General features: G+C 47.2%; 1 protein-coding gene across 7 annotated transcripts in view; it reads right to left on the bottom strand.

Moving 5' to 3' along the window:
* Nucleotides 1-20,187, bottom strand: part of FMNL1 (formin like 1) — a 105,427-nt gene that overhangs the window by 9,139 nt on the left and 76,101 nt on the right. For all 7 annotated transcript variants that reach the window (XM_077917451.1, XM_077917450.1, XM_077917456.1 and 4 more), the window contains 14 exons: nt 18,417-18,491; nt 15,873-15,983; nt 13,735-13,884; nt 12,926-13,051; nt 11,165-11,399; nt 10,332-10,655; nt 7,743-7,867; nt 7,448-7,653; nt 4,813-5,047; nt 3,672-3,740; nt 3,187-3,267; nt 2,458-2,587; nt 1,595-1,758; nt 594-695 (listed from right to left, as the gene is read on the bottom strand). In XM_077917451.1, coding sequence (XP_077773577.1) covers nt 594-695; nt 1,595-1,758; nt 2,458-2,587; nt 3,187-3,267; nt 3,672-3,740; nt 4,813-5,047; nt 7,448-7,653; nt 7,743-7,867; nt 10,332-10,655; nt 11,165-11,399; nt 12,926-13,051; nt 13,735-13,884; nt 15,873-15,983; nt 18,417-18,491 — 2,133 coding nt within the window. The remainder of the gene's footprint in view (nt 1-593; nt 696-1,594; nt 1,759-2,457; nt 2,588-3,186; nt 3,268-3,671; nt 3,741-4,812; nt 5,048-7,447; nt 7,654-7,742; nt 7,868-10,331; nt 10,656-11,164; nt 11,400-12,925; nt 13,052-13,734; nt 13,885-15,872; nt 15,984-18,416; nt 18,492-20,187) is intronic.

Here is a 20,187-nt window from a genome sequence, read left to right as displayed (position 1 = left end):
TACTATGATTCTACTACAATTATAAAGTAGCTGTGTTCTAAGTCATAAATCAACCACTGCTAGGAGCTCTTTCTTTTTTCTTATAAATGAAAAAATCGGTGTGGCGTGAGCAATTTTTAATTTTGAAAGAGTGGCCCAGAGAAAGAAGCTTCAGAACGACTACTCTAAGTCAATCCAGTAATTTTTAACAACAACAACAATTTATACCCTGCCCATCTGGCTGGGTTTCCCCAGCCACTCTGGGCAGCTCCCAACAGAATATTAAAAACACGATAAAACATCAAACATTAAAAACTTCTGTAAACTAAACTATTTCAGTAAACTAAACTGTTTGGAAGACAGTGGCCTAGTGTGTGTGGCCTACCACTGCAACACATTTTACTGACCCTGTAACTACTACAATAACCCTCAACACTTAGCATTCACATAACATGATTTAAGAATTAAAAGTCCCCCGTCTGCATTATGTTGGCAATCTTTACAAAAGTTGGTTGGTATTTAGAATCTTCCCGATGCAAATAAATATGGGACACAAGGAGTGTGGCTCACAGTCAATAAACAGGCTGCACCCAAACTAAAGGCAAGAGTCTTACCTTGTATGCCTTGACGAAGCGCACAAAGGTGGGGAAGAACATTGTTGGAGGGGTAGTCTTGGGGTTTTCCCCGAAATACTCCACTGTCGACTCGTAGGCTTCCTGTAGAGAGAGAAAGAAAAAACCCCACAGAGTCACAACCCTGAATCTCGGGGCGGCGGCTGTGTCAGCAGCAACACATTGCCTCAAATTTGTTCCTTATATTTATCGGTTGCCCCGTGCAATAAGCCTCTGATCTTTGGGAACCCATGGATTATGCCAGCTTTGACATCAAGGTGCGTAGGCTTCCTTTTTATTGGCAAAAATGGCAAAGAGCCTTGCGGCGCCTTAAAAACAACACACATGCGCACACAATGGAATAAGCTTCCAAGGAGTTTGATGCATCCACACAGAGACAAACATCCACACGGGTGTGGAGAGGAAATGGGGAAAAGGTGGAGTTAAATGCCAACGCAATATATATATAAAATGTAATCTCGGGCAATTCAATGAGAGCTTAAAGGTAAAGGGACCCCTGAGCATTAGGTCCAGTCGTGGCCGACTCTGAGGTTGCTGCGCTCATCTTGCTTTATTGGCCGAGGGAGCCGGCGTACAGCTTCCGGGTCATGTGGCCAGCATGCCGCTTCTGGCGAACCAGAGCAGCGCGTGGAAATGCTGTTTACCTTCCCGCCGGAGCGGTACCTATTTATCTACTTGCACTTTGACATGCTTTCGAACTGCTAGGTTGGCAGGAGCAGGGACCGAGCAACGGGAGCTCACCCCGTCGTGGGGATTCGAACCACCGACCTTCTGATCAGCAAGCCCTAGGTTCAGTGGTTTAACCCACAGCGCCACCCACGTCCCCTACCGCTGCCCCAAAACTGAGTGGTCCCCAAGAGTTGCTGGCAAGCTTTCTTTTTTTAAAGGCTCAAATCTCCCCGTATTTTGAGTTGCCACGACAGTTGCCACGACAACCCTTTTCTGAACTAAGCACCGCCTCTCTTCCTCCTCCTCCTCCTCACCTGTGCAGTTTTGCCATCGGCCTGGAGCTTCTCCATCACCTCTGTGTTTGCCTTGAGGAAGTCCTTGAGCACAGCGCTGTCATCCTGGCGCATGAACTCTTTGCGCGTGAGCTCCATGCCCTTCTGTAGGCCCCGCACATCTTGGAGCACGCTGTCCAGGGATACTGCGAGAGCCAAGAGAGAAAGAAGCATGAGGCGAAGCTGGCCCAATCGAGCTGCCGTGGCTCCAATTAACACTTCTACCTAGGGGGAACTTCAGAATACAGTGGTACCTCGGGTTAAGTACTTAATTCATTCCGGAGGTCTGTTCTTATCCTGAAACTGTTCTTAACCTGAAGCACCACTTTAGCTAATGGGGCCTCCTGCTGTCGCCGCACCGCCAGAGCACGATTTCTGTTCTCTCTTTTTAAAATAATTTTTATTAAATTTTCCATTTTAACAATCCAATCAAATCACATTAAGTATTCCAAATTATACAAATACATATCATATAGTCCAAAAATTATAAATTTTTGTTGGGGCTTCCCATGCTTCAAGCTCAGTGGGGTTCTAATCATCTTATGTTTCTACCGCCTTGAGTTTCCTATAGTTCCTTCTTTAAATCTTCCTGTTGTTATCCTTCCTTACGATTTCTGTTCTCATCCTGAGGTAAAGTTCTTAACCGGAAGCACTCTTTCTGGGTTAGCGGAGTCTGTAACCTGAAGTGTATGTAACCTGAAGCGTATGTAACCTGAGGTACCACTCTAAGTATTTTTAAGGGTATTATTATCCCCTCTGGCCCATTCCCATGGCCAAAGGGAGGGAGCTGCACCCCATCCTTCGCTGTGAAGTCCTCCCCTTGCCCAGACCCTCTGGCTCAGCACCTGCGGCTGCTTTTTCCAGGAAGTGCAGGTCATTGGCGAAGTTTGTGAGGTCGGAGTATTTCTCCTGGATCACCCGCACGATGTAATGAAGCAGCGTCTGCTTCCGGTCTGTGGATTTCATATCCAGGAGCTACAGAGAGAAACAGGGTCAGAATGGGGGTTGGGTGAGGGAGCCAATCTCCAATATTTCACAAAAATCACCTGGTATTTTTCTTGCTAGTACAGACGTACCTTGGAAGCTAAACGGAATCCGTTCCGGAAGTCCGTTCGAATTCCAAAACGTACAGAAACCAAAGCACGGTTTCTGATTGGCTGCCTTCGGGTATACTGGGCCGAGGCCGTTTAGGGCTTAAAAGGTCAGCACCAACACTTTGAATTGTGCTCGGAAACATACTGGGAGCCAATGTAGGTCTTTCAGGACCAGTGTTACATGGTCTCGGCGGCCACTCCCAGTCCCCAGTCTGGCTGCCGCGTTCTGGATCAGTCTTGCTTGCACCCAACCTGTGTCTAACACCGATCCATAGTTTGAGAATGATTTGCCACTGAATCCTGATCCCACCCTCACAGTGGTTTTCTGGGCTGTTCTGGCAAACACAGAGGTCCACTACAATCTCACAGAAGGCCAGTGCAAACCCTCAAGCTGACCCCCTGCTGTTTAGTGTCCGGCCATGACGTGCTCCCCGAAGAGGGTGCCAAATCTTCCATGCTTCCCCAACCCACGTCACTTACCGCGTCAAGGCTCTGCAAGCGGAACCCATAGGCCGCTCCCCGCTTGCTGCTATTCAGGTAGTTCCCAAACGCCAGGACAATCTATGAGAGACAACCAATCAATCAGTCGTGGACGGCTGGGGACACTTGTCTGGATCTACGAATCCCATTTCCATGCAAACAAAACTGCCCACCGTGAGAGGAGACTGCCTGTTGAGTATTTGCATGAGACACTGCTCTGGGCTTACCTGCTTCCGAAATTAACAGAGCACTCTCATAGCAGCAACTCAGACGGAAACACATTGGATGAGCTCCTGTGAGGGCACCTCCTCACTCTAAAAGCCAGCCTTTTCCAATAACTTGTGTCCATACTTACCATCGGAGGGTGGGGATGTGTCTCAGCTCTCAGAATTTTAGGATGTCACCAATTTAATGCTTTGGGTTTGACTAGTGGGCTTGCTTCTTTGTGCCTGAGCAAACCCGCCCTTATTTTTAGGGACCCTCACCTCCAAAATCTGGCGCAGTTTGGTAGAAGCCTTGAGCGACATCGAAGCAGCGATGATGGAATTGAGTTGCTGTGGATGGGGAAGAACAACGGCATAATCAGTTCCCCTGCTTCGTCTGACACCTTCCCTGCACCAGCTCTATAGCCACTTTCGTGGAGCTAACTCAAAATGCGGAAAGTGAACTTTTTATTCCAAGCCCTGAAAGTGTGCCAAACGTCTGAAAATTCAGATTTATTCAATATTATGGAGTCAAACATTAAGATTTTGGTAGCAAGGGGGTAAATGAGCTCAGAAAGTGGCAGAATAGAAAGCACAGAGGGTACAAGCTCAGATTACAAGACGTAGGAGTGACATAGTTTAATGGGGACGGAAGCGGTGTGTGACCTTAATTGGGAGCACCGCCATTCTGGTAAGGTGTTTTCTTTTGTCCTTCGCTGTGTTTATTAAAGAAACTAACTGGTAAGAATTCACTTTCGTTTGATCTGCTTATTTACGGCCACGGGGAAGGAAGCCGATTCCCCAAAGCCCGACACAGGCTTTTTGCCCCAACTAAACAGCCAAGCAACCCAAGAACCGCATTTTCATCTTGAAAACAGGCTTGCTAAGGTAAAGGTAAAGGTACCCCTGCCCGTACGGGCCAGTCTTGACAGACTCTAGGGTTGTGCGCTCATCTCACTCTATAGGCCGGGAGCCAGCGCTGTCCGCAGACACTTCCGGGTCACGTGGCCAGCGTGACAAGCTGCATCTGGCGAGCTAGCGCAGCACACGGAAACGCCGTTTACCTTCCCGCTAGTAAGCGGTCCCTATTTATCTACTTGCACCCGGAGGTGATTTCGAACTGCTAGGTTGGCAGGCGCTGGGACCGAACGACGGGAGCACACCCCGCCGCGGGGATTCGAACTGCCGACCATGCAATCGGCAACTCCTAGGCGCTGAGGTTTTACCCACAGCGCCACCCGCGTCCCTTATATAGGCTTTCTATACCATACCAAAAAGAAAGGTGTTGCAAAAATGCAAGCGGCAATTTGTTGCATCATCTTTTATGTCCTTTCTGCACACCTGTCCGGACTGCACCTGCAAAGGTGCCCCTGCTGTTGCCCCCACCCTAGTTGTCCCCTGGCTGCCTATTCTACTCCCTTACGGGTAGAAGGAGCTGGACGGTGTCTCCGAAGTTGCCCAGGAAGGTCATGATGTTCATGCGTTCTGCCAGGCGAGGGATCTTGCTGAATTTAATCATGAACTGGTCCTCATCCGAAAGCTCGTCCAGCGGCCGCTGCTCCTTCTCGTACTTGCGAATCACCGTCAGCTCGTATTCCGTGGGGATGAAGCGCATCAACAACTCCAGGAAGTCAAGGCTGAGGGACTGCAGGTCGTATCTGAATGGGAGCAAAGCAAAGGCTCGGATTCATTGGCTGGGTAACGAGAGAAGCCCAGCAGGGCCGGCTCAAGACACATTGGTACCAGAGGCGAACCACAAATTGGCACCTCCCCTCTCCGCCAGGGAAGAAAGGGCGAGCGAAGATCTACATCACGAACAAGGAGGGAATCAAGATCTGCTGCCCCTGTGGATCTTGCCGCCTGAGGCAGTTGCCTCACCTTGCCCCATGGGTGTACTGGCCCTGAGGACCACGGTGCCTTCTTAAGAACATGGGGCAAAGGGAGGAGTGCTTCCCTACAGCCATTTACTCTGATTGTAGGTAATGAAGTCGGACTAGCTCCCTGGTTCTCCATTCCCCAAAGAGGAAACCAACGACAGCTTTTAATATTTAAGCAGTACCGCAAAGGCTATTGACAGAACTCAAATGAGCCACTTAATCATGATGGCAGGAGCAGAAAATTGGGTCTGTGATTCAAGCAGCACACACACAAAAAAGCTCGCTTTGTGAGGGCAGCCGTTTGTGGATAGATTCGAACCTAGCTGCTCAGTCAATACTACAGTGCTTGGGGGGAAAGCCATAGTTCAATGTCAGAGCCCAGCGTGTTTATGTCGCAGGTTCAGTTCCTGGTATCTCCAATTAAGAGGATCTCAGAAAGCAGAGCCAGGAAAGATCAGAAGCCATGCTGACCGACCCCTCTGACCCTAGAGGCTGCATCTAATCATCATGCTTAATAGCCAATGATATCCTTTGTGGATTTGTCCAATCCCCTATTAAAGCCATCTAAATTGTTGGTCATTACCACATCTTGTGGCAGGGAAGCCCATTGTTTAACTATGATAATGAGTGATGCAATCTTCCCCCACATCAAGTTGGCTGGGAGCTCTTTACAAAGGGTCATAAATAGCTCAAGGCCACTGACACACCACAAGTAATACAGTAGCCCAGGACAGCTTTACGGTCCCTGGATTTTTCTGATTGCCTTCTAAAGCCATCCCAAGTTGGTGGCCAACACTCATTCCTTTGAGTTTCAACATCATAGACAGCCAGGAAGGCCTGGGTAAAAAAAATGTAAAGGGCCCTGGACAGTTAAGTCCAGTCAAAGGTGACTCATCTCACTTTCAGGCCGAGGGAGCCGGCCTTTGTCCACAGACAGCTTTCCGAGTCATGTGGGCAAAATGACAAAACTGCTTCTGGCACAACGGAACACCGTGACGGGAACCAGAGTGCACGGAAACGCCGTTTACCTTCCCGCCACACCTGTACCTATTTATCTGCTTGCACTGGCGTGCTTTCAAACTGCTAGGTTGGCAGGAGCTGGGACAGAACAACGGGAGCTCACTCCGTTGTGGGGATTCGAACTGCCGACCTTCTAATAAGCAAGTCCAACAGGCCCACCTTTCTCTACTGGTCCCAATTGCTTCTCATTCTGGGCAACTAATTGCCTGGGAGTCATCTATAAACCCTTCTAGGTCGCGTCAGGTCAACACTATTGCGGGGCGTTTGGATCTTACACAAGTTCCCTGCCTGTTTCCCAAACTTGCCTTTCCCCCTGCTATTGAACGGCTTCTGTGGCACTTGTGCAAATATCGTATTTTTTGCTCTATAAGACTCACTTTTTCCCTCCTAAAAAGTAAGGGGAAATGTGTGTGCGTCTTATGGAGCGAATGCAGGCTGCGCAGCTATCCCAGAAGCCAGAACAGCAAGAGGGATTGCTGCTTTCACTGCGCAGCGATCCCTCTTGCTGTTCTGGCTTCTGAGATTCAAAATAATTTTTTTCTTGTTTTCCACCTCCAGAAACTAGGTGTGTCTTGTGGTCTGGTGCGTCTTATAGAGCGAAAAATAGGGCACTGCCTTACACAGAGTCAGACCACAGCATCCATGTAGCTCAACATCTGTCTACATCAGGATTTCCCCAAACTCTTTTTGACTACAATTCCCATCATCCCTGACCACTGGTCCTGCTAGCTAGGGGTGGTGGGAGTTGTAGTCCAACGACAGCTGAAGACTCAAGTTTGGGAAACACTAGTCTACCTTGACCGGCAACAGCTCTCGATGTTTGTTTTTTTAGACAGTCAGTCTTCCCCAGTCCTACCCAGAGATGCTGAGGACTTGAACCTGGAACTTTCTGCATGTGCCGCAGATGGTCTGCCACTCTGCTGTGGCCCTTTCTCCTTGCTCTTAAGAACGTACATAGAACACATAGTTGCCTTGCTGCTTCATCTAGACTAGGGACAGCGAAAGCATGCCTTATCAGTGAGATGGGTTCCTGCCTACTGACCCGGCTCTTAATCAGGAACAGCCTCTCCATGTAGTCTCACCTCCTCTGCCCACTCTGCAGGGAAAAGGAATTGGAGAGGGGGGGGAAACCAACCCGTCCCTTGCGTGTAGGCTACTCACACCTGGATGGCCTTGCAAATGCCGTCGATGCTGAGCCCCGCCTTGCGAAGTGTGATGGCCAGGTTCTTGGCCCGGTTACATTCAATCAGCATCACTTTGCTGGGGGCTTTCTTCTGGGAAGCCTTTGCCTTCAGGGCAGGGAGCTCCCGGGCCTGGCCTTGAGCTCTGGTTTTGAACTGCTCCTCAAAGTCGTTCATGTCAAGCTCCTGCGATGAGAGGAAGTCAGAAATTGAGAGCACAGTGTGGGTTGGGAACGAGCAGGAAGCGAGGAGGAAGGAACTTAGCCTGGACGTACCTGAAGGACCTTCTCGTCGTTGAGTTCGTTGAAGACCGTGCCGTTGATCTGGTTGGGCTTCAGAGCTACCCAGTTGAAGATGGGCATCCGGAATTTTGTTTGTATTGGCTTCTTGATCTTGACGGCTTTCAAAGGACAACAGAGACTGTCAGAGCCCACCAAACCAGAGATCTCGTCCTTTCCAGCCTTACTTTGGGGCCTGGGGGCCTTCTGACAGATTGTACACAGAGAGAAGACGACATCCCAGGTGTGGTCCACCTATATCCTGTGGTTGTCTAGCAACCACAGACACCAATTCCAACCCTTGAACCCCTTCAGCCTCTGGACCTGTGGGATGTATTGTCACTGAAGCAGTCAAATACAACATTTCCTGTTTCCTAGAGTGGACACACAGGGGAACGTTGCCCCAGACAGGGAGGACTTCCTGTCATACCTGTTCTGAAGCATCCTCCCCCTGTGTGTGACCAGGTAGATGGGCGTGACCCTAGCAGACCCTATAAAAGGGCTAGCCATGCAGCCATCTTCCTCTTTTGCCATCTTCCTCTCTTCTGGCTCTTAGCCAGCAGCACACGGCTCATTCTTACAGAGGATGGAAGCCATGAGGTAGAACGCCTGAGGCCTAGCTCAGACTTCTTTTCTCTACAAATGTAACTGTAACCACAAGATAAAGCCTGCCTTCAGAATACGGCTGTGAACTGTGAACTTTCCTCTTACTTTGAAACAAGACTGTCGTGTTATTATTGTTTTAAATAAAAGGGGAAACTTACCAGGAACAATCCAGGCTGGACAAGCCAGACTTAACTTAAATGATTCTAATGGATCCATCAACTTGCTTGCCGCAATGTGCAAGGGAATGTGCTCTGCTGCTTGCTCACTAGCGTGAGTGAGGAGGGATAATATTTAATCAATATATCCTCTCCTACTTCCCTCAACATTCCCACAGGACCCACCAGAATGGCTGAGCTGATGTCGAGACTTGGGCTCTGAAGACAAGGCAACTTCCTGAGGGGCTGCAGAATGTCAGAGTCTCTCGAAATATACCCACTGCACAGAACTGTTGTCAGGGCAAAATGGGGTAACAACCCCTCCCCCCTCTGTTTAAGGGGGTTGGACTAGGTGACCCTCAGGATCTCTTCCAATTTTACAGTTCTATGATTCTATGTATGCAGCTCCAAGGGAAGTGAGAATACAGAACATCTGCCTCTACTCACAGCGCACGTTCTGAAGAGGCTAGATACCCAATATTTTTCCAGATCCCAGATTCCTGAGGTACTAAAATTTGGTGAGGAAAGTATTGAGAATCTCGGCCTTTATTTGTAAGAATGGAGAGACTGTGCCGTTTTCTGAGGAAGCAACTTGGGAAGGGAGCTCAGCAGGGAACAAAAATGTGACAGGTACAGAGGACACACACACACACACACACACACACACACACTTAAGCTATTACATCTACCAACTCTGTTCATGTCCCTCCCCAGTTCATCAGGCACTATAAAAATCACACAAATAAATTATTAGCTTATCCACACCCGCTGACTGAATTGATCGATTAATGGTTCAAAACTTATATGATTCAACTGACAGATATGTTCTGCATTAAGTAATAACCCTGGAAATTAGGCAAAGTGATTTAATGTATTGCAAAAATGTGAATATGTGTGTAATTTAGTCACTTAGAAATACCCTCTTAAGACTGGCTCACAAAGGCAAGACGTGCTTTCACTCTCTCAGGATTGAAGAAACTGCCTTCGGCTGTACTTGAGGGTCGATTTCAAAAAGATCCACTGGAAAAACAGTTATGTCCCTGTGGAGATGGCAGTATTGAGTCATGTGCTTGCACTCTTGATAAAAATTTGAGGAGTGAGGTTATTACCCCTCTATTATTGTCCATGCTGGGTTGCTCAACCAGTGCTGCTGTGTCCTTTCCTTTAGCAGATCAAGATGATCAGGTGACAGCAAAAAGTGCAAGGTTTTTAGCTGGGGCAGTTAGAATAAGATCTATTATTTGAGTATAGACGTAAGCCCCCCAAATGTCTCTTCTCTAGTTAAGTTTATACCTCTTACATTCAGTACATTTTATTTTATTTTATTGTGATGGCTTGTGGCTGATGCAAATAAAGATTTACAGTGGTACCTATTTATCCACAGTGGTACCTATTTATCTACTTGCACTGGTGTGCTTTCGAACTAGGTTGGCAGGAGCTGGGACAGAGCAACGGGAGCTCAGTTGCGGGGATTCGAACCGTCAACCTTCTGATCGGCAAGTCCAAGAGGCTCAGTGGTTTAGACCACAGCGCCACCCGCATCCCTTTTGTGCATGCAGATTGCAGGGATGGGAGCCAGGTAGCCTTGAGCCCTTTCCCCATTTTTGTGTGACATATCTTTTTCATTTGCCAAGCCACTGCCCCCCCCAGTGCAGCTTAGGTACATCAGCCCCTGATTTCGGCTCACAATAAATTCATAGAATTGGAAGGAACCACAAGGGACATCTAGCACAACGCCCAGCAATTCAGGAATCTTTACCCCAACGTAGGGCTTGAACCCATGACCCGGAAATTAAGAGTCTCACGCTCTACCGACTGAGCTCACCTGGGGTTACTGTCACTCCTGGGAGATTTGTACCATCAGCCATTGGCGGAGGGGGAGGAGGAGGAGGAACTGGACCATCCGTTGGCAGGAGGGGTGGCGGTGGTGGTGGAGGCGGAGCTGCAGTTCCTGCCACAGGAAGGGGCGGGGCAGGGGGAGGGACACTGGTCCCTGGAAGGGGCGGAGCTGGAGGGGGAAGAGGAGGAGCTTCCTCTTGAGAGGATGAAGGAATCAGGGAGCTGCTGTCCTTGGTGAAAGGCAGGGGCGGGGCTGGTGGGATTTCAGGAGCAGGAGGAGGAACAGGAGATGTAGACGGTGAAGGAAAATCTGGAAAGGAAAAGAAGCACATCTTTATTAATTTAAGCTAAAGGTAAAAAGGTAACGGACCCCTGGACAGTTAAGTCCAGTCAAAGGCAACTATGGGGTTGCGGTGCTCATCTCGCTTTCAGGCAAAGGGAGCCGGTGTTTGCCCACAGACAGCTTTCTGGGTCATGGGGCCAGCATGGCTAAATGGCTTCTGGGGCATGGGACACTGTGACAGAAACCAGAGCACACAGAAACGCCATTTACCTTCCCGCCGCAGTGGTACCTATTTATCTACTTGCACTTTGTGCTTTCGAACTGCTAGGTTGGCAGGAGCAGGGACCGAGCAGCGGGAGCTCACCCCGTCGCGGGGATTCGAACCGCCGACCTTCTGATCGGCAAGTCCTAGGCTCTGTGGTCTAACCCACAGCGCCACCCGTGTCCCATTTGATATGGTAGAGCCCAGCAAAAGAGGGATCGGACAACACCTTTTGTTTCTGCCACAAAATGGGCATATTGTTTGCTCTACGTACCTGTGCTGGTTGACGAAGGTGCATCAATCGTAACTGAAGAGGCTCCTGAGGTTTCCACAATGACTGGGATGACCTCAATGCCAACGATGACATCTGCATCAGGTCCGCGCAGAATCCGGATTAGCCCCTTGTCTTCGAGTTCCTCTAGTTTGCGCTCCAAGGCAGGATACTGCAGAGACCCCTGAGGCTGGGGCATTTGTAGCAAAGAGGGACTCCTTGGACTGTTGGTCCTATCCTGTTCCAAGAAAGACAGTATTGAAAATCATGAGGACTGGGCAGAAAACTTAGAAAGCACACACCTCTCTCTCTCAAAATATTTTATTTATGTTTTTCAGTTTTATACATTTGAAAAATTTTACAATCATTTTAACATTTCAGAACTCGACTTCCTTCCCCCTCTTTCTGCGGTTCCTTAATTTGGAAAATATTAAAAATAAATTTATCATTTATTCATCCCTTATAAAGCTGCAGATTATTACAATAATCCTGCCAATATTCTTATCTGTTCACAGTTTGTTTGTAAATATCCCATAAACCATTTCCATTCTTTTATAAACCGTTTGTTATCTTGATTTCTTATTTTTCTGGGAAGTTTCGCCAATTATGCATATTCCATAAGTTTTTGTATCCATTCTTCTTTCGCTGCGATTTCTTCTTCTTTCTGTTTTTGGGCAAGTAATATTCTTGCCGCTGTACATGAATAAATTTCTATACAGTTTGGGAAGTTCGGTCCCTATAATTCCCAAAAGGAAAGCTTCTGGGTTTGTTTGTTTTTAAACGTTATTTTTCAATTCATTATATATCATTTCCCAGTAAGCTTTTAAAAAGCTTATTGAGAAAGCACACCTCTCTGCTACACCTCCCTCTCCAGCCCCAAATAAAAAAAAGCAAGAGGGAAAAAGCCCCCCACCAACCATAAGAAAGAGAGAGAGAGAAAAGGAGGTTGCTGGAAAGAAAGGAGAAAGGAGAATGGCCTCACCAAACGCCAAGAGGCAGCTCCATCAAAATTACCTCACCCCCAAGGGAGTGCTGCCCTCAACAGGAAAAAAAAGGTTCCTCACCTGTACTCTAGAATTCTTGCTGCCTGCCACTCACCTAAGAGCTAATTCCAATTAGGAACACCGAGTCAGACCACTGCCTGAGTGTTGCCCTCACTGACTGACAGCATTTTTAGCTGTCCACTGTTCAAAACAGGATACTGTATTCAGGACTGCAATACCTCAAGGACCGCCTCTTTCCCTATGAACCTACCCGGACCCTGAGATAATCTTCTGCAGCCCTCCTTCGTGTGCCTCCTCCTTGAGAGGTCCGGAGGGGGGCAACATGAGAACGGGGCCTTCTCTGCAGTGGCTCCCCATCTGTGGAATGCTCTCCCCAGGGAAGTTCGCCTGGAGCCTTCATTATACACCTTTAGGCACCAGGTAAAAACGTTCCTTTTTAACCAGGCCTTTGGTTGATCTGATTGACATCCTATGCCCTTTTAAAATGTGTTTTTTGTGGTGGTGGTTGTTTTTCTTTTTATTATGTATTTTGTGGTTTTATAGCTTGATTTTATACTGTGAACCGCCCCAAGATCCCCAGGTTTAGGGCGGTATATAAATTCTTCTTCTATTATTATTATTATTATTATTATTATTATTATTATTATTATTATTATTATTACTAGATCAAGCTTTGGTTCAAAATGGCAAGGCGCCCCAAGCGTTTCTTTTTGGGAACCGGTTCCAACAATCCACGGTGCCTGCAGCTCGCTGCCCATACCTGCTCATTGCCGGTGGTCCGTGCTCTCAGGGCCTCCACCTCGCGGCGCGACTGGCACAGCTGCTTCTCCAGCTCTGCGACTTTGGCCATGGATTCGTTCTCGGCATCCTGGAGTTTCTCTGCCAGCTGCAAAGAGAAACAATGCACGGGCGAGTGAATTGCAGGAGGGCAGGATATGCAACAGGGAAAAGAAAGAGCTGGCAGCGAGCAACATGCTACGGAAGGGGGTCCAACAGCCAACAGCCCCCCTTGTTCAAACAAAAGGTTAGTGGCAGTTGTTGTTGTAAAAGGACGGTTAAGTCCAGTCAAAGGCGACTCTGGGGTTGCGGTGCTCATCTCACTTTCAGGCCGAGGGAGCTGGTGTTTGTCCACAGACAGTTTTCCAGGTCGTGTGGCCAGCAGGCCTAAACCGCTTCTGGTGCAACGGGACACCGTGATGGAAACCAGAGCGCATGGAAACGCCGTTTACCTTCCCGCCACAGTGGTACCTATTTATCTACTTGCACTGGTGTGCTTTCGAACTAGGTTGGCAGGAGCTGGGACAAAGCAACGGGAGCTCAGTCGCGGGGATTCGAACCGTCAACCTTCTGATCGGCAAGTCCAAGAGGCTCAGTGGTTTAGATCACAGCGCCACCCGCATCCCTTTTGTGCATACAGTTTGCAGGGATGGGACCCAGGTAGCCTTGAGCCCTTTCCCCATTTTTGTGTGAGCTAGTGAGTGGGGAGGGTCTTTTTCATTTGCCAAGCCACTGCCCCCCAAGTGCAGCTTAGGTACATCAACCCCAGAGAACTTAGCCAGCCCCCCCCACCTGTCCGACTTCCTCCTGCAAGTCCTCCACGTGCTCCAGGACAGCGTTTTTGGTTTCGGTGTCTTCCAGCAGGGCTCCCACATCAAATATGTTGTCCAGGTAGGCTTGAATTTGCACCTGCAGCTTGTCGCTCTCCGAATAGCGCAGCTTCTGTTGAGGCGAAAGAGGACAAGTGTGGCGTTTAAAGCTACGGCTGGGCTTAGCTGTGCAATGAAGAAGGAAGGAGGCAGCCTGTTTCAAGCAGTGCCACAAGGGGAGGGTGGAAACAGGCAAGACATTGGTGTATCTCAATGGTGCAGTCAGACCTTTTTTTAATATATACAGTGGTACCTCGGGTTAAGTACTTAATTTGTTCCGGAGGTCCGTTCTTAACCTGAAACTGTTCTTAACCTAAAGCACCACTTTAGCTAATGGGGCCTCCTGCTGCTGCCACACCGCCAGAGCCCAATTTCTGTTCTTATCCCGAAGCAAAGTTCTTAACCTGAAGCACTATTTCTGGCTTAGCGGAGTCTGTAACCTGAAGCGTATATAACCTGAAGCGTATGTAACCCAAGGTACCATTGTACAATCGTACCTTGGAATCCGTTCCGGAAGTCCGTTCGACATCCAAAGCATTCCGAAACCAAAGCACGGCTTCCAATTGGTTGCAGGAAGCTCTGTAGCGAATCGGAACCCGCAGAAGCTCCATTGGACATCCAGGTTCCGAAGAACGTTTGCAAACCGGAACAATCATTTCCGGGTTTGCAGTGTTCCGGAGCCAAATATTTCTCAATACCAAGGCGTTCGGGATCCAAGGTACGACTGTATATAATTTTTTCTTACATTTTCTGTTTTACAATTTAAAATACTCATTTTACATCCTTAAGATACCAATGACTTCCCTTCTTCTCTTTCCATGGTTCACTTTACATATCATAAATCCCTGCATCTTTTACAAAAACTGTACCATTCAGTATTCTATTACTGAATCCATCAAAACTTGTTTACACTGTTGAATTTATCTTAACACTGCCAGCATTTCCCGCTGTACACAATTATTTCCCATAAATTCAATAAACATTTTCCAATCTTATTTAAACGTGTGTTCTTCTTGTTCTCTTATTCTATATGCTAAGTTTGCAAGCTGTGCATATTCTGTCAACTTAAGTTGCCATTCTTCTTTAAGTTGGGACCTGTAGGTTTGGCACAAGTTGGGGCTAAATTATTTGGGAGGCTAACACATCCTACAATTGTTGTTTTCTATTTCATCCGTTTCTACCCTAAATCAACGACACTTCAAGGCAGCTTCCAATTCTCACAAAATCTCCTATGAAATAACATTGCTGTAGACCTTGTTAAAAGGTAGGTAACAAAAATTCCAAATCCTGTTCATATGTGTCATAAAAGTGTGTATCACACATACTTTCTCCCCATTTTTAGAAAGTTATTCTTTCTACGCATTGATATACCAGGGTGGGGGGGTGGGGGAGTTATACAGGTCAAATTGAGCAAATGGCACAAATCCAATGCCAGTCCAATCTGAAATACACCTCCGTTTTGGAACATTTCAGCTCCCGAAAGTCAAAAATTTGGAAGTAAATGCTCCAGTTTCTGAATGTTTTTCAGAAGCCAAATGTCCAACACAGCTTCCGCTTGAGTGCAGGAAGCGCCTGCAACCAATCCGCCTTGGTTGTCGAACATTTTAGAAGCCAAACGGGATTCCGGAATGGATTACGTCTGACAAATGAGGTTTGACTGTATATAGCAAATCAAACAAACATGTTAAATTGAATCTCAAATATTTAGGCAAGTACAGTGGTTTTCGAACGTCTTGGAAGTTGAACGTTTGGGTTTTCGAACACCGAAAACCAGGAAGTAAATGCTTCAGTTTTCGAATGCTTTTTGGAAGTTGAACATGCTATGCGGCTTCCGTATTGTGTTTTCCGTAAATGTTTCCGTAAGTAAATGCTTCAGTTTCTGAAGTCTTCCAGAACAGATGACATTCGAAAACCGAGGTACCAGTGCATACAGAAACTTTTGTGATTCAGAAAACCCACATCGCAGAGGTAGAAAGGCATCTCAGAATCACTAAGAAGGTTGCAAATGAAAAATGCATTAAAATAACCACCATCAATAGACACCCACCCACAACCTCTTACCTCTAGGTAATCATCCAGTCCCAATTGTGTGAACTCATATTGCAAGAAGACCCGGAAATTCATGTTCTCCACAGAGTGGACCACAATATTGATGAACTGCATGCAAGCAACCTAGATTTTTTGGGAAGGAAAGGAGAGCACATTATCTTTGGGAACTGGGTACCTCTTTTTACACTTTTCTTCAGGCTAGGTTCTCATGGGTAGGACTAGTCTGGCACCGATGAGCTTTAACAGGGTTTCATAGTCACATTTCCATTCATTTCTGTATCTGTTTATACGTATTGGTTTTAACCACAGTACAGTCGTACCTTGGCTCCTGAACGCCGCAAACCCAGAAGTGAGTGTCCCGGTTCGCAAACGTTCTTTGGACCTGAACGTCTGACGCGGCTTCTGATTGGCTGCAGGAGCTCCCTGCAGCCAATTGGAAGCCGTGCCTTGGTTTCTGAACGTTCTGGAAGTCGAACGGACTTCCAGAACAGATTCCGTTCGACTTCTGAGGTATACACTCTTAGCCTTTGGGGATTTTTTTTTTTAATAAATAGAGAGCATATTAGTATATAATCCCTGCTTTTATAATTATATGGAATTTCTTCATAGCTCCTTGTTATATTGATACGATTCAGCTGATTAGGCTATAATTTCAACTTTCTACGGTTGCGTTTCATTTTTTATATATTCAGCTCTGATATAGTGATGCTCAAGCAGGTTTGGCACCGCCATCCTTGGCTCTCAGCTTGAACAATAAACCAAACCGTCTCAAAAGTACAGCCTTAAAAGGGTAGCTGTCCTGAAAGACCTCCATTGACTCCCAGTACGTTTCTGAGCACAATTCAAAGTGTTGATGCTACCTTTTAAGCCCTAAACGGCCTCGGCCCACTAGACCAGAAGGAGCGTCTCCACCCTCCATTGTTCAACCCGGACACTGAGGTCCACTTCCAAGGGCCTTCTGGCAGTTCCCTCACTGCGAGAAGTGAGGTTGCAGGGAACCAGGCAGATGGCCTTCTCAGTGATGGTGCCCGCCCTGTGGAATGCCCTCCCATCAGATGTCAAGAAAATAAACAACTATCTGACTTTTAGAAGACATCTGAACGCAGCCCTGTTTAGGGAAGTTTTTAAGGATTGATGTTATATCATGTTTATAGGTAAACGGCACTTCTGTGCGCTGCTCTGGCTTCACCAGAAGTGGCTTGGTCATGCTGGCCACATGACCCAGAAAAACTGTCTGTGGACAAACACCAGCTCCCTCGGCCTGTAAAGCGAGATGAGCACACGCAACCCCAGAGTCGTTCGTGACTGGACTTAACTGTCAGGGGTCCTTTACTGTTGTTATTGTTGTTGTTCTTGTTGTTGTTGTTAGATTTGCCGTCTCAAAACAAAACAGGGATGATGTCTGAGATACGACCACAAACAGTACCTATGGGTTGGATCCATAGTCCTACTCAGAATAGAGCCATTGAAATTAATGGACAGCACTAACGTAGGTGCATTAACTTCAGTGGGTCTACTCTTAGTAGCACTTAATTGGACACAACCCTATCCACACCATGCTCTGCTTTATCTCATAAGAACCTATTGATGCCCTGACGTCCCAATTTCCTTGTTTCTCTGTCTCCGCCGGTGATAGCCAACGACGTGGAACGGGCCCAAAGGACAATACAAAGGGAAGAGTCTGGCCTGTTTGTTTGGCTGCTCCAGCTGCCCAACCGCATTCCCTTTAGCTCAAAAGACAGCAACAAGGAAGGAGCAAGGTTGAGGACAGGAGATGCTGCCTGAAGAATCTTGTCACCATAGGGACATTTCTATTCCCAATACAGTGGTGCCCCGCAAGACGAATGCCTCGCAAAACGGAAAACCCGCTAGACGAAAGGGTTTTCCATTTTGGAGGTGCTTCGCAAAACGAATTTCCTATGGGCTTGCTTCGCAAGACGAAAATGTCTTGCGAGTTCCTGCAGGGTTTTTTCCCTCCCCCCCTTTTCCCCAAGCCGCTAAGCCGCTTATCAGCTGATCCGCTAAGCCGCTAAGCCGCTTATCAGCTGATCCGCTAAGCCGCTTAACAGCTGATCCGCTAAGCCGCTTATCAGCTGATCGCTAAGCCGCTTATCAGCTGATCCGCTAAGCCTGCTAAGCCGCTAATAGCGCTAATCCGCTAAGCCGCTAATGGGCTTGCTTCGCAAGACGAAAAAACCGCAAGACGAAGAGACTCGCGGAACGGATTCTTTTCGTCTTGCGAGGCACCACTGTACCAGACTGGTCTGCACTGTTGTGGCATTCAAATCTGGGATCGTGGCTTGTTTCCTCTAAACAAACCATGGGTGGCAAACCAAAGTAAACTAAAAAAAAAAGATAAGCCAATGTTTTGTTTTTAATCGACATTTCAGAAATCTGTGCAAATCAGGCGAAAGGCAGCAAGGCTCTGTGTGTGTGTGTGTGTGTGTGTGTGTGTGTGAACACTATCTATTTGTGATGGTATGTTTGAGGAGGGAGGGAGAGCCCTTGTTAGACAAGAAGCTAAACAGTGACCTTTGCTTCCAGCCTTTGCATTACCATGAAATCAATGTTGCAGTCTTCATTTCGGAAATATTCCATCAGCTTCTCAAAGCGGTTCTTCTCACCGCAGACCTGCAGGGAAGGAAAGAAAGGCAGTCAGGTTGGTTTGGCGCCAAAGGCTTACTTGGCACTACAAAGCTGCTTCTTTTTTAAAAATACATATAATTTGTATTAAATTTCCTGTTTTACAATTTCATGTCCTCATTTTTGCATCCTTAAGATATCAATGACTTCCCTTCTTCTCTTTCCATGGTTCGTTTCACATATCATAAATCCCTGCATATTTTACATAAACTAAACCATTCCGTTATTGCATCCATCAAAACTTATTTACACCGTTGAATTTATCTTCATGCTGCCAGCGTTTTCAGCTGTACACAGCTATTTCCCATATATTCAATAAACATTTTCCAATCTTCTCTAAACGTTATGTTCTGCTTGTTCTCTTCTTTTATATGCTAAGGCTGCGAGTTGTGCATATTCTGTCAACTTAAGTTGCCACTCTTCTTTGGTTGGGACCTCGCTCGTTTTCCATTTTTGGGCTAACAAATAACAGAGTTTCAACTGGTCAATCTGGATGCCTAGGGAGTCCAAGAGAGGGCTCTGGCAGCCAGACCCAGTTATCTGTCAGAACTCCGTACGGCCAAGCTACTCCTCCATTTGTGTCCTCCAACGGTCATTAACAACCTAAGCCTTTGATGAGGCTGCAGGCACGTTCCCATTACGCAGAGTATCCAGACAGCAGCAGAAGGACGAGAAATATATGAGCTACATCGCTACGTTTTATTTCTAACTACGCAGACAGAAAAGAATATACATCCTCTCTCTGTGAGAGTCAGCGAACCAACTGAGACAAAGAAACAGGAAACCAGTAACAACAACATCCATCTCTCGTGAGACTTCCAACAGTCTGGAATGTAAACAGAGTCCTGTAACTCCAAAAACTGCACAGTGGCATAAACAGAAACCCAACATTATCCCACTCTTGGTACCAAGAGGTCAGCTTGCTAGAAAAGGGGGCATTCTAGACTGCCCTCAGCTATGCTTAGGCAAGTGTGCCACCCATGGCTGGGTACTGCAGCTACTACAGGGCTCTGGGCACACTTGCCCACAGGATGCCACCAGCCCCTATGAAGCCTCTTGTTCTGCCCTGGTTGACTCAGCCTGCAAAAATTGCAGGTGTGAGATACAAACTGCCACTGCACGACCCCCCCCCCCATTTGCTTCTTGTTTTCTCAGCCGGCCAGCCCGACTTCTCACCAGCTCATGTATTTGCCAAGCTTATCTTCCCAACACTTGCTTCACCTCTGCCAGTCCCAACACTGCCATGGCTTCCTCAAGAGAACAGCAGTTTTATGAGGGAGCTGAGAATGGTAAAAGATCCTTTCCCCCTTTCGCATTAAGTGTGGTTCCCTCGGGAGGGAGGGATGGGAAACTGCAGCAGTTTAACGGGCATAGCTGTTGGGAACCAGCCCTGGGTGATTTGTCTTAGGGAAGGATGAAAAAAATCGGATGCCTCGGTTAACACATGCAGGTTTTATTGTTGTTTTTCATCGTTTAAGGGTTTTAACAGTTTTAATGTGAGTCACCTTGAGCGACTGACTGGAAAGTCTGGATATAAATATTTTCAACCGTCTGGATATATGAAAGCTATTCAAGACATAATAGCCAGAATGCCTATTCTGCTTCTAATCTAGCTTGGCCTTAGGCACAAATGTGAAGCCTATGCTGGCTGCAATTCCCATCAGCCCCAGCCAGCACAGCCAAT

Source organism: Podarcis muralis, chromosome 13, assembly GCF_964188315.1.
Source record: "Podarcis muralis chromosome 13, rPodMur119.hap1.1, whole genome shotgun sequence".
NCBI lineage: Eukaryota > Metazoa > Chordata > Lepidosauria > Squamata > Lacertidae > Podarcis > Podarcis muralis.
This window is presented reverse-complemented; position numbering and strand designations above follow the sequence as displayed.